The sequence below is a fragment of the Onychostruthus taczanowskii genome, unplaced genomic scaffold (assembly GCF_017590055.1).
Source record: "Onychostruthus taczanowskii isolate IOZ18803 unplaced genomic scaffold, ASM1759005v1 scaffold7, whole genome shotgun sequence".
NCBI classification, from domain to species: Eukaryota; Metazoa; Chordata; class Aves; order Passeriformes; family Passeridae; genus Onychostruthus; species Onychostruthus taczanowskii.
The window spans coordinates 15374433-15392847 of record NW_024504786.1 but is presented as its reverse complement, the minus strand read 5'-3'; the positions used below and the strand labels follow the sequence as shown (position 1 = coordinate 15392847).

At 36.5% G+C, this 18415-nt stretch overlaps 1 protein-coding gene across 13 annotated transcripts in view; it reads left to right on the top strand.

Moving 5' to 3' along the window:
- Nucleotides 1-15842, top strand: part of EVI5 (ecotropic viral integration site 5) — a 74037-nt gene extending 58195 nt beyond the window's left edge. For 10 of the 13 annotated variants that reach the window (XM_041421347.1, XM_041421342.1, XM_041421345.1 and 7 more), the window contains one exon: nt 14563-15842. In XM_041421347.1, the coding sequence (XP_041277281.1) occupies nt 14563-14868 (306 nt within the window). In that variant the 3' untranslated portion in view covers nt 14869-15842. Of the gene's footprint in view, nt 1-10169; nt 10180-10626; nt 12121-14562 lie in introns of those variants that run through there. The other 3 variants (XM_041421352.1, XM_041421354.1, XM_041421353.1) reach the window with 3 other exon arrangements.
- Nucleotides 15843-18415: the final 2573 nt, after the last annotated feature.

Here is an 18415-nt window from a genome sequence, read left to right as displayed (position 1 = left end):
GGTGAATTCTTCACTAAAAGGTGGGTTGGGGTTGGGAGTTTGCTGTGGTAGAGGTGCAACAAGCTGCTGCTGTACCATCTCGTGACTTTCAGGGTGAGAAGAGTTTGGCCCTTAGTATTCAGATATTTCTCTCACTCATTCCAATGTGATAGCCTAAATCAGCTATGTGTTGGAAGTCTGCATGCTGTAACAAATGCATCAATCAAATTAAATGAACCAATGGATTCAGACTACAAAGTGCAATTGTTTGGAAGTTTTTGTAAGTATAAACAACTTCTGAAAAATAAAATTAATTTTGGTCATCTTTTGCTGAGCTCAAAATTTTGCATGCTTCTTAAGAATAATGCAGCTTGCAGCCAAAAGGATAAATTTCAGCTGCTTTTATTACTCACCTAGGAATAGTAATGCTACAGTCAGTCTTCAAATAATGTTATTGGAAGACTTATTTGTAGTAAATTCAAGTTGTGTTCCTGTTACTGAATAAAACTGCACATACTGGAAATCAGCAGTATGGCACCCAAAACTGAACTGATGAGCCCCACTGGTATTAAATGTATATGGTAATTAAATAGAAAAAGATGCCTTTTTTTCTTAACATTCAAACACTGCAAAATAACTATAAATGGAACTATTTGATTTTTGGCTTGTTCTAACAAGCTGTGTGCCTGATTTCTTTTATACCTAACCAGAGGATTTCTGTAGCGTGGTAAGCTGAGTTGAATATTAACTACTTAAGTCTTAAACATGTAGTTGATAAACACTTGAGAAGAACAGAGAAAATGTGGAGCTTTGAGAACATTACAACCAGAAGTTGTCAACTTCTGCTCTACTAGGCTCTAGACTTCTGTAAACTTCTGCTTTACTGATGAACACTGCAGTGTTAGGTTAATGGTTGGACTCTGTAGAGGCCTTTTCCAACCTTTACAGTTCTGTGGGTCTGTACAGATTGTCTTAAGTCTATTTACATGCACCTCTTTCTTTACACTGATTTGAACAACCAAATATGGGTTAGAATATAAATATGAAGTATAATTTGTAATGTTATGTAAAATAGTGAATTAATTCTTGAATTCCTCAGTGCAACCATAACTCCCCTCAGAAATCAAATACATGTGGTTCAATTATTACTTATTTGCGTTTTGAATTTTAGTAAACATATCTGGTTTTATACTCATTTGCTAGAAAGTTACTGACAGCTGTCCTATAATCTTTTACACAACCTATCAGTATCCAAAGAACAGCTGATGCATAATGAAAGGACACTCAGATTGAAGTATTTCTAGTTAGCCAGTAGCTAATCCCATGATCAGTCATGTATATTAAGTGCTGTACTTCCTTTCCTCTTTATTGGCTGAGTTTGTGATATATTTGGCACAAAGTTGTTAGGTGGTTGTGACTTATTACTTTATTGTTGAAGGCTGAAACTCTTGTGAAAACCTGAAATGTTGAGGATCATCACAAACATGATGTCATGATGTAAACTTCTTTGAGAGCTTTCAATTTGTACCAGCCTTAGACACTCTGCCTTTTCAGAATCTCGTGTTCAGTTGCCATTTCTTCTTTTCATTAATTGAAGTCTTTCCAGCAAGCATTTTCCTTCTTTTTCCTTTTCACCCCCATTCTTAAAGGTATCTCTGCAGCATTCTTGACTTCTAGCTTAGCAAGATTTTAACTTAAAATGCTTTCTCATTGTGCAGCACCAATAGGCTGCAGCTTCAGTGAAGCAGCTGTTGTTACTCCTGTCAGTAAGTACAGAAGCTTGTCTGCCCTCTGTTTGGCACAGGAGAAATAAGGTCTAGTGATCAGTCTGTTCTGTCACTTGACCTCCCAGTTCACGTGCTTTAACTGATGTAACATAAATGGCTTGAGCACACAGACCCTTTAAGGTTGTCCTGTGCTTAGCTACTTTCAGGCTGCACCAGGATTGCTAGTATTTCACAGAAGTTGCCTTGGTTAGATACAGCAATGTTATGTGAAAGCAACTTGTATGAAACATTTTTACTGTTCAAGAGAATAGATCACTAAGTAGGTAGTGCTGAAGTAAAGCTGTTGAGCTATGTGGAAATGAATACATTGCAAGTTTGGCCTGTTACAAGTTTCCATTAAGTAAATTTGAAGACTTAAGAAAAACTATGACTATTGAACAAGCTGTTATTCTTTTAAACACAAATCATATTCTAGAGAAACAAGGAGGATGTTGTTTGTAGTTTCCCACCTTTTCCTTTTAATTCAAACTGAATGGAATTAAATGATTTATAAACTGCTGAAGTTCTGCATTTCATGCACTGCCTCTCTGTATGTGCAGTCACTGTATATATATTATCCAGCAGCTGCTTCTGCTTCCTGTTGGATGTTGCAAGGCTTGTATGTGTTACCTAGATTACAGGGGTGGTACAAAAGATTAGAATTGATGTGCTTACCCACAAACTACACTGGCAGACCACAAGACACCTTTGGAGACAAAAGCAAGTGGTTTCCAGTCTTTCAGACTTTGTGATTTAGGACTGAAGTGCTTAAGTTTGTTTCACGTGAAATTTTACAAAGTTTGCTTCTGTCGCACTGTTAGGTGATTTTTGTTGCTCTTGGAATATGTGTATTGGTTTTTGCTGTAAAATTTCTTTAGGTTTTTATCTTTATGTACTATAGTATTTCAAACGTAGATTTGGTTTAATCTTATGACAGTTTTCATATTAAAAGCTGAATTTTGCCTAATGTGTTGCTTGTACCAAAGCAAGTAGCCTCTACCATTTGGGATTGTGGATGTGTATTGGCTGTCTGTGTTAGAGGCCAGCTTTATGAAGGCAGCAGCAACATACAGAACGTACAGCACTTCGTTTATTTCAGACATCTTTTCCTTAGAAAGAAGGAATGTGGATGTTGAAGATAGCCCATTTTTCAGTTTTACTATGGCATCTGTGCATCTGCATGAACTATTCCACCCACCAGGAATTTAGAGAGATGATTGCTGGCGTTTAGGAAGAATATTATGAAAGTACCACTACATGTTTTGTCCTTTTTTTTTTTTTTTTTTTGGTGTGTGCATCTGCTATTGACCAATTTCAGAGGGAGAATACAGAGTTTTCTCCTAGCCGTTTCTTTCTAATGAGATATCCTCTTGACAAATAATTAGTTACAATATTTTGAGAAGAAGCAAGCAGGATGTGCAAATCTTATGTAGGTGTGTTTGATATTTGAATGAAAACCAAAATTCTGGTGTTAGTGTGACACACAGTCCAACATTTAGAAACTGCAACTTGTCCAGTTAATGATATCTCAGCATGGCTGATGCAAAAGAACAAGATGGCAAGTAAGAACAAGAAGACAAATAACTGGAGCATTACTATTCTGCCAAAATAATTTTCAGGCATTTAGAAGACTTTATAATAGTACCTTTAAGTGAAATTCCAGAGATTAAATTCTTGCATATTGACAGTGCAGAAAATGGGGTGTCTTTAAAGATATTTCCCATTTCAGTCTCTGAAAACTTGATGGCTCATCGAAGAAGTAGTGAGTGAGAGTAGTTTACTACTCTTCCATTTCCACATAGGAATAGTTTATCTAGGAATAGATCTGATATTATGGCTTAAGAACATAATGCAGTCAGTAAGATTCTGATACAGGTGTTATCTCTTGGTCTAATCGTGCTCCTGGTGAGCTAACATTTTAAGATTGGCTTAATGAAAAGAGATATAAAAGTTGGAGATTAAATACTATGCTTTTAAAAGATTTTGCTTGTGTAAATAAAATTCAAGACACTTTAAGTAATGACTTTGAGGATAAATAATGTATAAGTTGTGACCAACAGAGTAATTGGTTATATGGCTGAATTAAGGATACATTTTGCAAGTTGCATTAGGTTTCTAGGCTTTCACTGCTGAAACTAAAGTGCAGATGGGAAAGTGAACTTGTATCCCATCAGTGTGAAGGATTAAAAAAAATTTCACCTATATGGACCACACTATTAATACCTAAATAAAATTCCATGCACTATAGAATGCAGAATGAAATATTAAACCACAGCAACAGTTCCTTTAGTCTTAAATACCATAAACTTATATGGTAGGTAAACTGTCTTTTAAAGCTGTAAAATTATTTCTTTCATGTATTTTTTATTGTTAGCTAATAATCTTAAATCATTTAGTGGTTCTGGGCCCCAGCACAGATTGAGCCAGGTTGTCCCCTGAAGAGATGAGGGAATGTTTTTGCAAGCAGCTAAATGATGATTTCTGCATTGGCCATAGATGAGAACAAAATTGTGATACTGCTTGTGGCCCATTGGAGTAGCACAAGATGGGCTGGCCACTTCTAGCAGATTTCTAGCTCCAATCTCTCTCATAATAATTGCATCTGGGCTTGATGATGGGATACCAGTGGGAAGCAATATTCCTTTTCTCTGTTAATTTTATTATTAAGTTTACATTGAGTCAAATTCAACGCTTACCAAATCAAATATTTTCTTATCTGGTGCATCACTAGACTACATTCAGAAGCAGAGCAAATAACTTGAAGTAACGTAGCTTTGCATAATGGAGATGAGGAGTGACTGGGGAAAGTGAATTCTAGTTAAAGTTCAACCTACCAGAATTTTTTTCAAGTTCTCTGAGGTCATACTTAGTGATAGAAAGCAGTGGATCAGATCATACGCGCAAATGAGAAGGTGATAAATTTGATCTTTTCTCAATTTAAGTAGCTGAGGAACAGAAATAGGTAACATTTCTTTTATCAGGACTAAGGCAAAACGAGGAAGGCCCAAAAGGTCTCATCCACTTTCTGTAATATTTGCAATTAGATACAATGTTATTTTACTCAGTCTCTTGCCAAATTATTTCCCCCCCTCCATTTCTTGTGAAAGAAGTGTACTATTCCTTTTTCATGTAGTGCAAGCACCACTACATTTGTCTTTTGGAAACTGTCATTTTACTTGCTCACTTTGATAAAACCAGCTAAGATTTGTGGGATTTATTCCAGTCAATTTTTACTTCAGTCAATTGTTTTCCCTTCATAGTTCTCAGTAATGTTGGTTGAAAGTCCTGTATTAACTCTTGTAAAGCACTTGTTTCTCAATACAGACTAGAGTCACATTAACATCTTCTAATAGTCTTTTTACTAGACAAATGCTTTAAAAATAGGTGACTCTTTATAAATGTTTTCTTACTTGATAAGAAATGTTGTCCCTGAAAGGAAATATGTTAGCCCTCAGATTTACGAAGTAAGCATTTCAGCTTGTGGTGGAAGTTTATAGCACAATAAATCATGTGCTTTTCTTTTACCATATCTTGCAAGAACAGTTGGACAAGAGATGATCAGATTTTTCCCTCCCCACAAATAGAGCTCTTGCAAGGACAGCTAAAAAATGTAGTTGCTTTACTAGCGTGTGTCAAAGTTACAGAACCTCTGTGCTGGCAGAGTCTGATTTAAGTGGTTGTGGTCAGTCTGAGGAACCTGTGATGTGATAAGATAGCGTTTGTGAGGTCATGTGGTTTGTAAACACCCAATCTAATGTAGCAGCTTTGTCTACACAGGATAGTTAAATTTATACTCTGTACTTGAGAAAAGTGAATTGCTTTATTCCTTTAACTCAGTTTGTCCTTAAAAGAGTTAGAGATGTTATATTGGCTTGAGAATACCCAGATTATTACTGAAAGACTGAACTGATTGAGAGATTTAATTATTCAGTGCTTTCTCCAATTTAATTGCCCTTAATAAAGCAACTACCTTTAGAAAGTATCTCAAGCAGTTGACAGGCAGATGTATATTTTATGACCATCATTTTTAAAATTCAATTAACTTTGTGTGGTCACAGTGCAATTAACACAGACATGTTACACTTGCTCTAAATGATAGTATTGATTCCATAATGATGGTCTTCATTCCATGAATCGTCATCTTTGTGTCAGATAAGGTTGATTCCTCTCCCTTCTCTCCTGGTAACACCATCAACAAAATATTTTCCATCCCTTGTGAGGGTGAAGAAAACCTCTAAATGTGATCAATATAACCAGGACAGTGGTGTAGTGTGTCCTTAAATGGAACAGGTATGACTTTGTTTACTTGGATGAGGGCAATGGTTTTTGGTATGAATCTGAAGTGTTTCACTGCCACTAGTGACAGACTGAATTCAGTGCTAAAATAAATGAAGATTGGTGATTGCTCTTTTTATAAACATTTCCCCCCTTCTTTGTCCTGACTGCATCCTACACATCAGAGTTCCAGATCTGTCTTGCTGAGCAGTGTAATAGTTCTTGATTGCAGCATTAGAGATAAATATAGCTAGCTATAGTTAATTACACTATGTCCTTTAAATTTTGTATGGATTGCCAAAGCAAGTAAACTGATTAGAGATAAAGTTTTCTTTATCATGGCATTATAATGTTCTTGAGTGTTAAAGCTGTGTGACCTGTCTGCTTTATTGATTAGAGCTATTTCAGGGTCCGTCATGTTTTTCTGCCTATAAATCAAGTTCTGGGGATTGAAAAATGGAGGAATTGAGGTTCTACTGGTTTATCTGAGTAGTTGTTCCTTGCAAAAACTGTGTATTATCACCCATACACAGGTGCCAGCTCTGGGACAAAACGAGCTCAGGAGAAGATTGCTCTGTTAGTTTGTTTGTCTCTGTAAGCTTACCTGAACATAAGCAGGCAAAGAGTGGAAATGTGGTGGAAACACCTCCTAAAATTCTTTTATCAATTTGAGTGGCAGCCAGCACAGATGAAAATAGTTTCTGCAATCAGGGGCAGAAATGTTACTTAGTCCATTTAAAAATGCTGAATTTAAGTCTTGCTTTTAAATGACAGAGTAAAAGTGTGAAATGCTCATTTCCTGTAACTGTTGCCTGTAATGGGTGCATTTTCAGTCTCTATCAGCCAGTAAATTCTAGTTAATACTTGAGGTTTCAGTGACATTTGTATTTATAGATGCATACAGTAGGGAGAAGGAGTATAGAGATTTAGGTGTTTTCTTGACTGTAGTAATTGCAGTACATTAAGTGTGATTGCACTGCTGTTTTAAAATATTTTTGTTGCTGTGTCCTCATACCAAACAAACACTTCCATTGCAGCTTCTTGTAGAAAGAGTTTCTGAGAACTTTCTATAAATAACTAGCTAGTAGGTAGAAGGAAAATTCCTAGGCCTGTTATCCTGGAACTTCCTTTGGAATTGCACACAGTCTCGCTACAACAAACCTGTCAGCTCTTACAAAAACTCCCTCAAGAGATAAAACCTGGCACAGTTACTAAATACTGACTTCTTTTCAAAGTTGCATTTAAGTTGGGTATTCCTCAGCACTGTTGCTATTTCAATTGTATATTTGATACCTAACTTCAAAGTTAAACTTGATTAGACTGCACTAGATCAAAGCCAGATACTTAACCATATAGTGCAGTGATCAAAAAGTCATGACCTCCCATTGATCGCTTTATTGGTTTCCTGTTCTGATTCACTGGAAACCTTCTGGTCTGAACACTTGTTGCTGGTTTTAATCTTTGTCACGTTTACAGTGCAGCAGACTTGTCTATGGTAAAACTGATATACAACCTACATTTGATTTAACATCATATTTCATTTTAGCTCGAAAACTCTCAAAATGATAATGTTGAAAAAACACATTTTTTATAAAAACCTGAGTCAAGAAGTTTAAGAGTACATTCAGAGCAGTATGAAATAAACATGTGGACAACTGGAGATGAGCTCCAGTAGATTTTATTCTGTAGATGTATCTAAGCTTCCTGACAGTTATAGGGATTTTGTAATATACTTTGTATTACTCTTAGACTGAATATGACTTACGGAAGCTGGCAATTTAAAACAGAAGCCAAATATTTAAATGCTGTTAAAAAAACCCCCAAAGCCTGAAATTACTCAGTCTTGGAAATTCTCTGCTGCTCTTTGGCTTTTCACTTACAACACACTGGAGGGGTTTTATCTCTTTTTAGTTGTATGGTCAGCAAAATTAATTTGAGATAAATATTTCAGGTTGTACAGCAATATGTTGGCCATCCTTTTAAAAGTATGAGTTTCAAAAACAAAGGTAATAGTTTCCTTAAACAGGAGACTTCAGTAATTAATCACATACACAATCTTGGTTTCCAAGGAGCTAATGATGAGTAGGGCAGATTCAAGTAATGCAGTAGTATCTTATGACTGTTGCTTTCAAGCCTGTTGTAGATGGAAAAAGGAAAAAAAAAAGTCAGTCCAGAAACTCAGTGGGTTTTTAAACTTTTAAGAATAGCAGCCATACTGGCACAGCCAGAAAAAGGAGCCTAGGTCTGTTCAGGTATTTAATATTGTCATTCACCACTGTTCTGGCTTGGGCCTACAATAGGATTATCCAGCCTGGAGTTTACTGCTTGCTCTGATTTCTGATGAGCTACTCTTGCCAGTTTCAAGATTTTTTTGCTGCAATTGCTCGAAGAAGTGAGAAGTGGATAAATGATACCACAGCTATATTAGATTGAATCTGTTTATAAACTGCAAGAATCATAGAATTAACTAAGTTGGAAAAGACCTTTGAGATCATTGAGTCCAGCCTATGACCTAACACCACCTTATCAACTAGAGCATGGTACTAACTGCTGCATCCAGCCTTAAACCCCTCCAGGGACAGTGACTCTACCCCCTCCCTGGGCAGCCCATTCCAATGCCCACGCACTCTTTTTGAGTGAAGCGTTTTTTCCTAATGTCCAGCCTAAACTTCCCCTGGCACAGCTTAACACTTTGTCCTCTTGTCCTGTTGCTGGATGCCTGGGAGAAACCCCCCTATCTTGCTATAACCTCCTTTCAGGGAGTTGTCAAGAGTGATAAGCCTCCTTCTGTGCCGCCTTAACAACCCCAGTGTCCATAGCTGCTCCTCATAGGGCTTGTGTTCTAGACCTTTCACCAGGCTTACTGCCCTTCTCTGGATGTGTCTGAGCATCTCAACATCCCTCCTAAACTGAGGGGCCCAGGTCTGAAAACAGCACTTGAAGTGCAGCCTGACCAGTGCTGAGTACAGGGGAAGGTAATTGTAATACGTGCTGGATGCAATATTTGTCTGGACTGATATTTATGTCCTTAATGGCAACATATTTCCTACTAATTCTGTTGGAGATGCTCCAGCTCCTTGATTTGCTGCGATAAGCATTTTTCCAAAAAAAGCTAGTGGGAGTGTTTTTAAAGAAATGATAGTGTACTACTGTATGCCTTAGCTGGAGTGATCTTGTTACAATGGGAGAGTCATCACTAAGTAGCAGTCAGCTGTTAAGTAGGATAAGGGATCCCATTAGATGCTGTGGACAGTCTCAGGAATTTTTAAGAATTCAAATTAATTTGCTTTTTTTCATGTTAAATGTGATTATAATTAAATAGATCATGACTGATTTTTTTTATTGGCTTATTTTCTAAATCTCTATTTTCATGGTGCCAAGTTGACAATGTTTTTCTGAATTATAGGAAAGATATTTGAAAATCCTTATGACTTGTTTCTTCAGCTAAATGTGGTTAGATCATATTTTCAGCAACATTCTAGTTTTCTTTTGAATCATGTTTGGGTTTTAAGTAGGAAATCTTATTAAGTGTTTCAAATGTTACTAAGTTTAGAACAAATAAAGAGGGAACTCTGATTTTTAGATTCCTCTTCTTACAAGTAAAAGCACTGAGAATTCAGTATATTGATTCTTTAAATAAACATTGAAATGTTACATACTGCCTTCTGCCAAAACCAATTTTATTCACCCAAGGCAGTGCTCACGTTTCCATCTCACTTGTGTATTTCTTGGTTATCTTACTGTGACTAGATTTAATATTTATTGGCAAGCTTTGTTGAAACCCGTCTTTACTACTTTGGAATTGAGTAGATTTCAAGAATTACTGATTGAAACCTTTTAAAGGGAGTAGACAGTAGCATTTTAGTTCCACTTTTCACCACTCAACTCCTCGCTTAAAACCTCACAGGTTACAACATAAAAATGTCTCCCAGAGCTTAAGCTGAACTTTTTCACAAAGTCCCACTTGAAAGTTTAACCTATGTTCCCTACTCAAAAAACCCAAAGGCACTTAGAAATATAACTTGCTTGCAACTGACTATCACACTTCAAACTTGATTCTATGATTTAATATGCAACACCTTTTGAATTGTTTAAAACTTATAAATTTCTCTTTACTGTTTCTCCTTCATGCCTGGCTTGATGAGGCAGTCAGCATCAGGTAAGAAAGTTTATTTTAAGGTTCAAGGATCTGATTGCTAGCCTTTTTCAGCTCTTCTGTGTTTGTGGAAGTACACTGTTACCTCTTAAGAGTATGTACAGTTAAGTATTTTCATATGTTGACCAGCAGACATACAGCTTGTCTTTAAAATGCGGAATTCTTTAGACACAAGAAGGTACATAAATGTGCATGTTGTTAAGATTTTGTCCTTGATTCAGCTGGCTTTTGGAGGGATAATGATGATATATATTTTGATCACGTAATATTATTAACCCTTTGAAATGTCCTAAAGACCGTGTGAATGTGTTGTAGTGAAAACTAGGTTGAAGCTGCAGTCATCTAGACAATATGACCTGGATTTGAGAATTAAAAGTAAAACACATGGGGTTTACCAGACCTGGTTTTTTATTGGTTGCTTTTTTTTTTTTCTTTTTTTTTTTTTTTTAGAGATCAGATTTGAGATTCTTGCAAACTGAAGCAGTAAAAACCAGGTTCCTTTAAATGTTACTTGTTGGAGTGACAGAGATCTAGTTCCCTTCACATGAAGGAAGGCCAGACCCAAAACTGAAAGCCTTTAACCAATATCGACTGTATAAAAGAGAAGAGAAACTAAGAGACCCTGGGGTGCAAATCCATACTTTGCTCAACATGGCTGTAGTTCCTTCAGGGATAAGTATAGAGTAGAACTAGGGTATGGGGGGAGTGTTTGGGTTGGGTCCACATGTCCTGCATTCCAAGTCCTTAGCTGGATTTCCCATTGTCTGAATATGCTTGGCTAGATGAATGGCAAGATCTTGGCCTAATGCTTTAGTTCCTACCTTAAGCTCTTTTCCTGTGTCCAAGTGAAACACTGACAACAAGAATCTCAAGTCTGTCTTAAAAAACTGACAAATTAGTTTCAGTGTGAATAAGGTGGTTGTTTGTCTATTGCAAAATCTAAGCCATATCTACACAATGGCAAACACAGAATGGTAGTTACAAATCAGGAAAGATGTTGGTATTGAGTCCTCTGACACTGGTTTAGCATGCAGCCCCAGCCAAATCAGACAAGGCAACATTGGGCATTAATAGGAAGTATATTAAAAACCAAATAAAGGGAGTTGTATTGCCACTTGGCCTCTAGATGGATGTAAAGAATTTAAAGAAGGTCTGTAGGAAAGTTAAAGGGAACTTATGATGAATGATGGTTGTCTTGATTAACACCTGTTTATGAGAGGCTAAAATGGATTGGAAGTCATCTGCTCTAGAGAGAAAACTGAAGAAGGTACTATGATATAAGTTTCAGAATAATTACCACAGAACTGCTTTTCACCACTTGTTCCTGAATTATTAGAATCTGGGGGCACTTACTAAAACAAGTAGATTAGTTTAAAAGAAATAAAGGAGTTTCTGGAATTTACTGCCACAGGAAGATGTGGAGGTAGACAGCAAATTATATGATCAGTCAGGGACAGCTGATCTATAAACATATGCTGAAGCAGCTAGAAAAAGATTTCACTCATATTTGCTACAGCAGCTTCTGGCCAAGTCAATGGAGGCTTGGTAATAGGAACGTCCTGTTGTCACTGTTGGAGACACCACATTGGGCAGATGGACTGCTTCCCTGAGCCAGTAGGACAGTAATGTTCCTCCCTTGAAAAAAGATACTGCTTTTTCCTTTAGAAGTGTAGAGCCTCACTTGCTAGACTGTGAAGTTATATGAGAGTAAAAAAACTTAATTTTAGGAAACCTCAGTTTTAAAGCTTTAGGCTGGCATTAGCCGCTGGTATTTAATTGCATGGGAGTGCAGGCTCTCTGCAAGTTGCTCCAAATACTTTGAGAAGCCATACAAATCCTTCTTGTTGCAGTAAAAATTCCAAATAATCAAGCTGCTTCCGAAATGCTCCTGAACAAATGTTAGGTTGAACGGCCCCTTAATCTTCAGCTGTGAAAGTAACTTGCCCTTGTCAGTGCAGCCTCGCGTGCTGTTAGCCTTGCTCACTGCTCAGGGATGGTGTGGATCCGAGTTAGCCTTCCTTGCGTCAGGACCCCACGGCCCTCTCCAGCAGTGTTGCTCTCCAGCCTGTTGACCCTCAGAATACAAACAATGTCTGTGCCACAGTGTTCTGCCTGAGGTGGCCATTTCTGAAGCAGACAGAAATTCTGGAGCTGTATGACCATTGATAAATGTGTGGTATGTATTGTCTGCAGTATGTAATGTTTCTTCACAGCCTGTTTCCCCTTGCATGCGAGGAGTGCTTAAGAAAAAAGGCAGGCAAGCGTAAAGCTGCAGATCAGAAATGTTTCTGGAAAGTCAGAGATTTGTTATTCTAACGAAGGGATGCACGAAGATAACAAAGTGTTTTCTGAGACTCCCTTTAGGAACTGGCAAAGGCTGTGTCTATTTATCATTATCTTCTCCAACAGCATTTTCCACAGACTCCTATTTAGAACAGTTGCTGCCTAAAACTGTGAAACCATGATTTTGTCATGTTACCCAAATAACTTCATCTAAAGGTATCATGTTTAAGTCTTCAGGAAAACAGTTGAGGTCATTGGCTTGGCTTTCTGAGTGTTCAAAACAACTAACTTTGAGTATCAGCTTTATAATTTCAGGTGAACCAATGGCTTAACTGTACAGACCTGAAAGCATATAATTTCTTACTCTAATATGAAGTTTCTGGTCACTTGTACAGCAGTTCTTTTTTTTTCCTGTGGTAAGGGTGGAGAGAAATTGTTGGGTTTCTGTGTTTTATTTTCCTAGTGACTAAAATTGATAGCTGTTTTGGAAAATTCATGTGGTAGCTAATCTGATCATATTGCAGGATATTTTCAGGAATTATATTTCTAAATAACACAAGAATTTCTGTACCAGGCTTTTTGAATCTAGGTATATAAGCTAGTAAAAATTACCTATTCCAGATATATTTTTATTTTATATAAGCTGGTTTTGCTTGCATCATGAGTTATGCTGTACAAGTGTGGAACTCTGTTTTTCTTGTCTTTATACAAAGTCCTCATGAAACAACAGCAGCCTATGTGTATGCGAAGAAAATGCAAAAAACTAATGTTAGTATGCATAGTAACCACAAAGATTTAGATCTACATCATGTACCCATAGTCCTAACAGGGATTTTTTGCTATAACATCAAAAGTTGGAGTTTTTACATGCTAACATGCAATTTAATGGCTTCTAGCATGATTATGACTCTTGTGATCTTTTTTCAACTCCTTTTTTGTTCTCATCTTCTGCACAAGCCCATGGTAAGTACAGAGATTCTTTCTTCCCCAAATGGACATGTAAAAATCTCCTATTAGTGGCAAAACTGAGGACATACAAGCACTTCTTATTTATCAAAGGAATATTGCTTCAGACTTCTGAAACATCAAACAGATTTTGGTAAAGAAACTCTTCAGCATTTTATTCCTTCTATTCTTACTGTAAAAAGCCACTTCCAAATTAGCAATAGGTGCATCTTTTAAGCTTTTAGAGTGACATTAGGAAGGTTCTGTAATCCATTTTTAATGTTTAACTGCATCCTTGGGATTTTTTATCTTAATATCTCAGACTGTCAAACTGACCCTGAGGTATTTTCTACTAAAAGCTAACAAGAATGAAATTCTAGATTAAACAAACCAAAACATCACAAAAACAAACAACCTTCAGAATGTCTTCCATGAGTTGCAGTTATTTTTCATTAAATTAATAGGGGACTTGCCAAACTTCAGGGCTTTGTGTCTTAGTTTTGAGTAGTTTGAATGCATGGTTGAAATTGTGTATCACTCTGCTGCACACTGAATTAAAATGCTTTCTGTCCGTGGTCAGACAATAATTTTTCTCTTGTTTGATGTTTTCTTAAAATTGCAGCTACAATCTCTTTATACTGTACTGAGATGTTTCTCTCATACTACTTGATGTGAAATCTCATTGGATCTGAATTAGATAATTAAGACAATGTTACAATGTAGACTGAACTAAACATACCCTTGGGGATTTACTTGGGACCCTGTTCATTGAAGGGGGGGGCTTTCTCAAGTAAGAAATCAGGCAATATGAGAAAGAATGGAGCTGTAAAAGTAAAATGTTAAGGCCAAAAGTGCTGTTGAAACAAGTAGGCCACTCTAGGAGATGGAAACCATTCTTGTGGGGATATTAAAGATGCAGTAAAAGCAGAATCTCTCATTACTGATTCTAGGTACCTTGATTATTAAGCCTTAAAACTGTAATAGTTGAAGTGATCATCAAATGTGCTACTTTCAGATGTTTCATTTTATCCATTAAGAGTTCAATGAGGCATTTCTTGAAAATGCACTTGTTCTTCTGGTTTGATTTTTGTTGTTTGGGTGTTTTATTGCTGGACCCTTGAGCTGTGATTAACTGTCAACTTCCACTTTTTCTAACAGATCAAATGTCTAAAAGGCCAGAGAAACTTCTCAGACCAACCCACTTTTGATGGGATTCACATTGTCAACCATTTCACAGGAGATGATGAATCATTTCATTCTTCTGATGAAGATTTTATAACTAACTCCATACAGGAGAGTGGGGTGAGCTTTCATCTTCCCAGAAGGACTGGTCAGATGTCTTTGGATCACACACTTGTAGACAGCAGTGACAGTGATACTGAGGAAAGTGCCCTTCAGACTGGGAATTCAGACAAGATGGTTTCTAAGCAGAGAAGAACAGAATCTTACTCTACTACTGTGTGATTATCACTGTGACTAGCACTGAAGACTTCCATATTTCTTTAAGGCTGAAATTGTGAGGGAACTGAAACCATGCAGCAGTTGGTTTACGTAACTATTGGATTTGGTCTGGCCTGTGATAAATATATACATGTACTGTCTATCTGCCTTCTCTCTTTGCCAAATCTTGCTAATGACATACCATTGCCATAAAACAGACTGGGAAGAAGTTGATGGATGACAGTTTTGACAGTATTATTGAATGTTCTTTGGTTTAGAAACTGCAAATATATTATTTCTTTAATGTGTAAGAAGCAGTTTTGCTGTTCACAAACACAGGAATTATTTTCCTCAAAAGAAATTGCTTTTGTGCAATATTTTATGCTCTGAACAAATGTGTATGTTTTACATTGTTATCCTTTTGTGATCAAGATGGACCCTAGTAAACCATCTGATCATGACACACACACATATATATATATAATTATCTTATGCTTCTCAATTAGTTTTGTTTTTTTACTAAAGTTATTGGATGCCCACAGAAGGCTTGAAAGGCAAGCCTTTATCTGTACTACTTCATATATGCAAATAATGGTCACTAATGTCATAAAAGTGTTTTTCACCATTTTCACTTAAATCTATGTGCATCTGCTTTTGATGTTGCTAAATAATAAATGGTCTGAATATGTTAATTACAATAATGTTTATTTTGTACATATTTATGTATCTACACCAAGCTGAAAATGTACATTACTCCATTTTATATGAGGAATGTAAATGTTGCGATATTACTGTCTCTGGTATTCTAACAGGAAAATGAATTCTGTATATACACACTAAAAGTGAATTACTAAATAAAGGCAAAACACTAACTTTGCATTAAGTTTCAGCCTAGCTACACTAACAGGCTCATGTCAGAAATGCTTGTTCAAAACACTATTGACTGAAATCTTTTACCTTCATGTATATGTAATGAAAATAAATTTTTCATGATTTAACAAGGTTGCAGCATTTACTGTTTAGTCCCTTCCAAGCTGTAGTCGTTGGTTACCACATAGTTACTTGTGGGCTCTTGCTAGGTTCAAATAAGGTGAAGAATTATTCATGTCTTAGTTTTAATAAAGACACGGTCAGTGCAGTGGAAATACATACAGTCCTCTTAGAGTTTATATCACAGAGCTATCTAGGAAATAAGCTATTGGTGCCATCACCAAATAGCTGTGATTGAGCAAAGCAGTAAGAGCTGAGCTGAGCAATCTGCTTCCAGTCTTCTGAAAACTGAGATCTGGTCAAACAGCCTCAGCTTCTTGAACAGAACAAGATATCCTGCTGTTGTCATATGAGCATTTACATGCACTTGCAGACACATTCTAGAGTCAAGAATATTGTGTTATTGCCATCTTATGTAATTAGGCAATCCTTAAGGCTTCTTTTAGCAATGTTTGCAACTGTTCTATTAAATAAAAAGTAGCAATGCAGAAGTTTGGTACTGATAGGCGGTGTGTACGTTGACTGGCTGGGTACCCACAAGAAGCAGTGCAGTTGTTTAAAATTGCAAAAAGTGTGGAAGTGCTCTGCTGAATGCGTTTGCTAGTCCCATTAGGCATCTCCTTTCCCTTTATTTCAAATGTGTTTTCAGAAAGAAAGCACGACTAGGAGATAAATGTTCAAAGAATGATAGACAAGACTGTATGGAAACAGCATATTATGGGCACCTCAGCAATATTGATAACAATATATCTGCCTAGGTGCAATCTAATTTGAATCTTTAAGCATGCAGGTGACAACTTCCAAATTACTGATTTCTGCAGCTCCTAACTTGTTTCAGTATTTCTGCCAAATTTCCCCACGTCCTACCATTGAATATGTAGCTCCAAGTATAGCCTGTGGAAATTGCCACTTTTGACTTGGATTAGCTGAGTGATTCTTATTCCTGTTGAAAATGCCACGCATGCAAAACCAAATCAGGAGCACTTTCGTTCACAAATGAGTAACAGTTGTCTTCTTTCCTTCCAATGAGCATCTGCTAACTTGTGTTTGCACCTGGATCATTGTTGCCCAAGAGAATAGGTGACAAATGTCTTGTTGCCTGTCATCAATACCAGCTGCAAGCCTCTCTTAAAGGTAATGTTCTGTAATAAGTGGCAGGCGTAAAATTCAGTTGGAGGGCCATAAAAACTCTGTCTGTTTGAATAGTGAAGTGTTATGATTTTGCAATAACTGTCTTACGGTTCAAGTGGCAGCAAATGAGATTAGATGGCAAGGGTTGTTTCCTGAACTTTTGTGGTTTTAAAGTATACAAATAGAATAAATACTGATGCTAAATAACAGCATAAATAAAAATATGCAGAAGTCCTTATCCAACTGACTACATCTCTTCTAGTGATAAAAGTGAATCACTGAACATACTGCAATTTCAGACTTTGTTATATACATACTATCCTGGAAAGAGAGCCCAGGATAGGTTCTTCAGAATCATTCTACTTTTCTCCAACTCTTCTGGCAAATAAATGACACTAATCTCTTTGCCTATGTATATTATAATTTGAATATACATTAGAATAATGAGAAATCATTAACATAATAAACAATATATAGAATAATGTGTCAACAAATAAAACATGCTAATTATGCTACACACCATGACCTTTCTTTCATGACCTAACAAACATTGCTATTGGCTTAGAGAATAATGTGTCAACAAATAAAACATGCTAATTATGCTACACACCTTTCTTTCATGACTTAACAAACATTGCTATTGGCTTAAATTTGCTCTTGCATGCAGGCTGGAAAAGCTCAATATGAATACTAAAAGCATAAGGTAACAAAGCATGTAAACAGGAAAATTCAGATTCCTAAATATGCAAGTTCTACAGCTGAGAAAACAGGTGGAATAGGGAAGGGGACTGCCCTGCTATAGGTGGAGTTCTTGTGAAAATTACATTTTATGTTTGTAGTGAAAATGGTTCTGATTTAATCAAGTGCCTTTGCTAATCAAAGAACCCTCAACATTTTCTTATTTCTCCCACTAGAGGAGTGAATATTTTAGGTACTAATAGCTAATATTTTAGGTAATAATATTTTAGGTATAATATTTTAGGTAATAATAGGTACTAATAGTACCTAATATTTTAGGTACTAATTATCACTATACCTCTTCTAAGCCATTTCACATGTTAGAAGTTTGTAACATTTATGAAAAATTTGTAATGTGACTAGTTGGGAGAAAGTACATCTGTGGAGTTAAGAAATGTGTGTTGCATTCACAGCTCAACAATCACTTGTTCACTTTGGTCAGGATTTTTTGTTGTTTCTTAACAAAAAGCAGGCATCATTTATATACACATCCACAAAGTACTATTTTCCAAAATTCAATTTCTATATTAAGTAAAATACCTTGCTACAAAAAGGACTAAAAGAAGCATTCACATTGGAGTTTATCCAATGAGTAAATTTATCAAAACCACTTTGTACATCCTGCTACTGAACTTGATCAGTACTGAACCCTTTTGTGGAACTGCAACACAGGAGGAACTGCATGTTTTTCTGAGGTATTAATGTGATCACT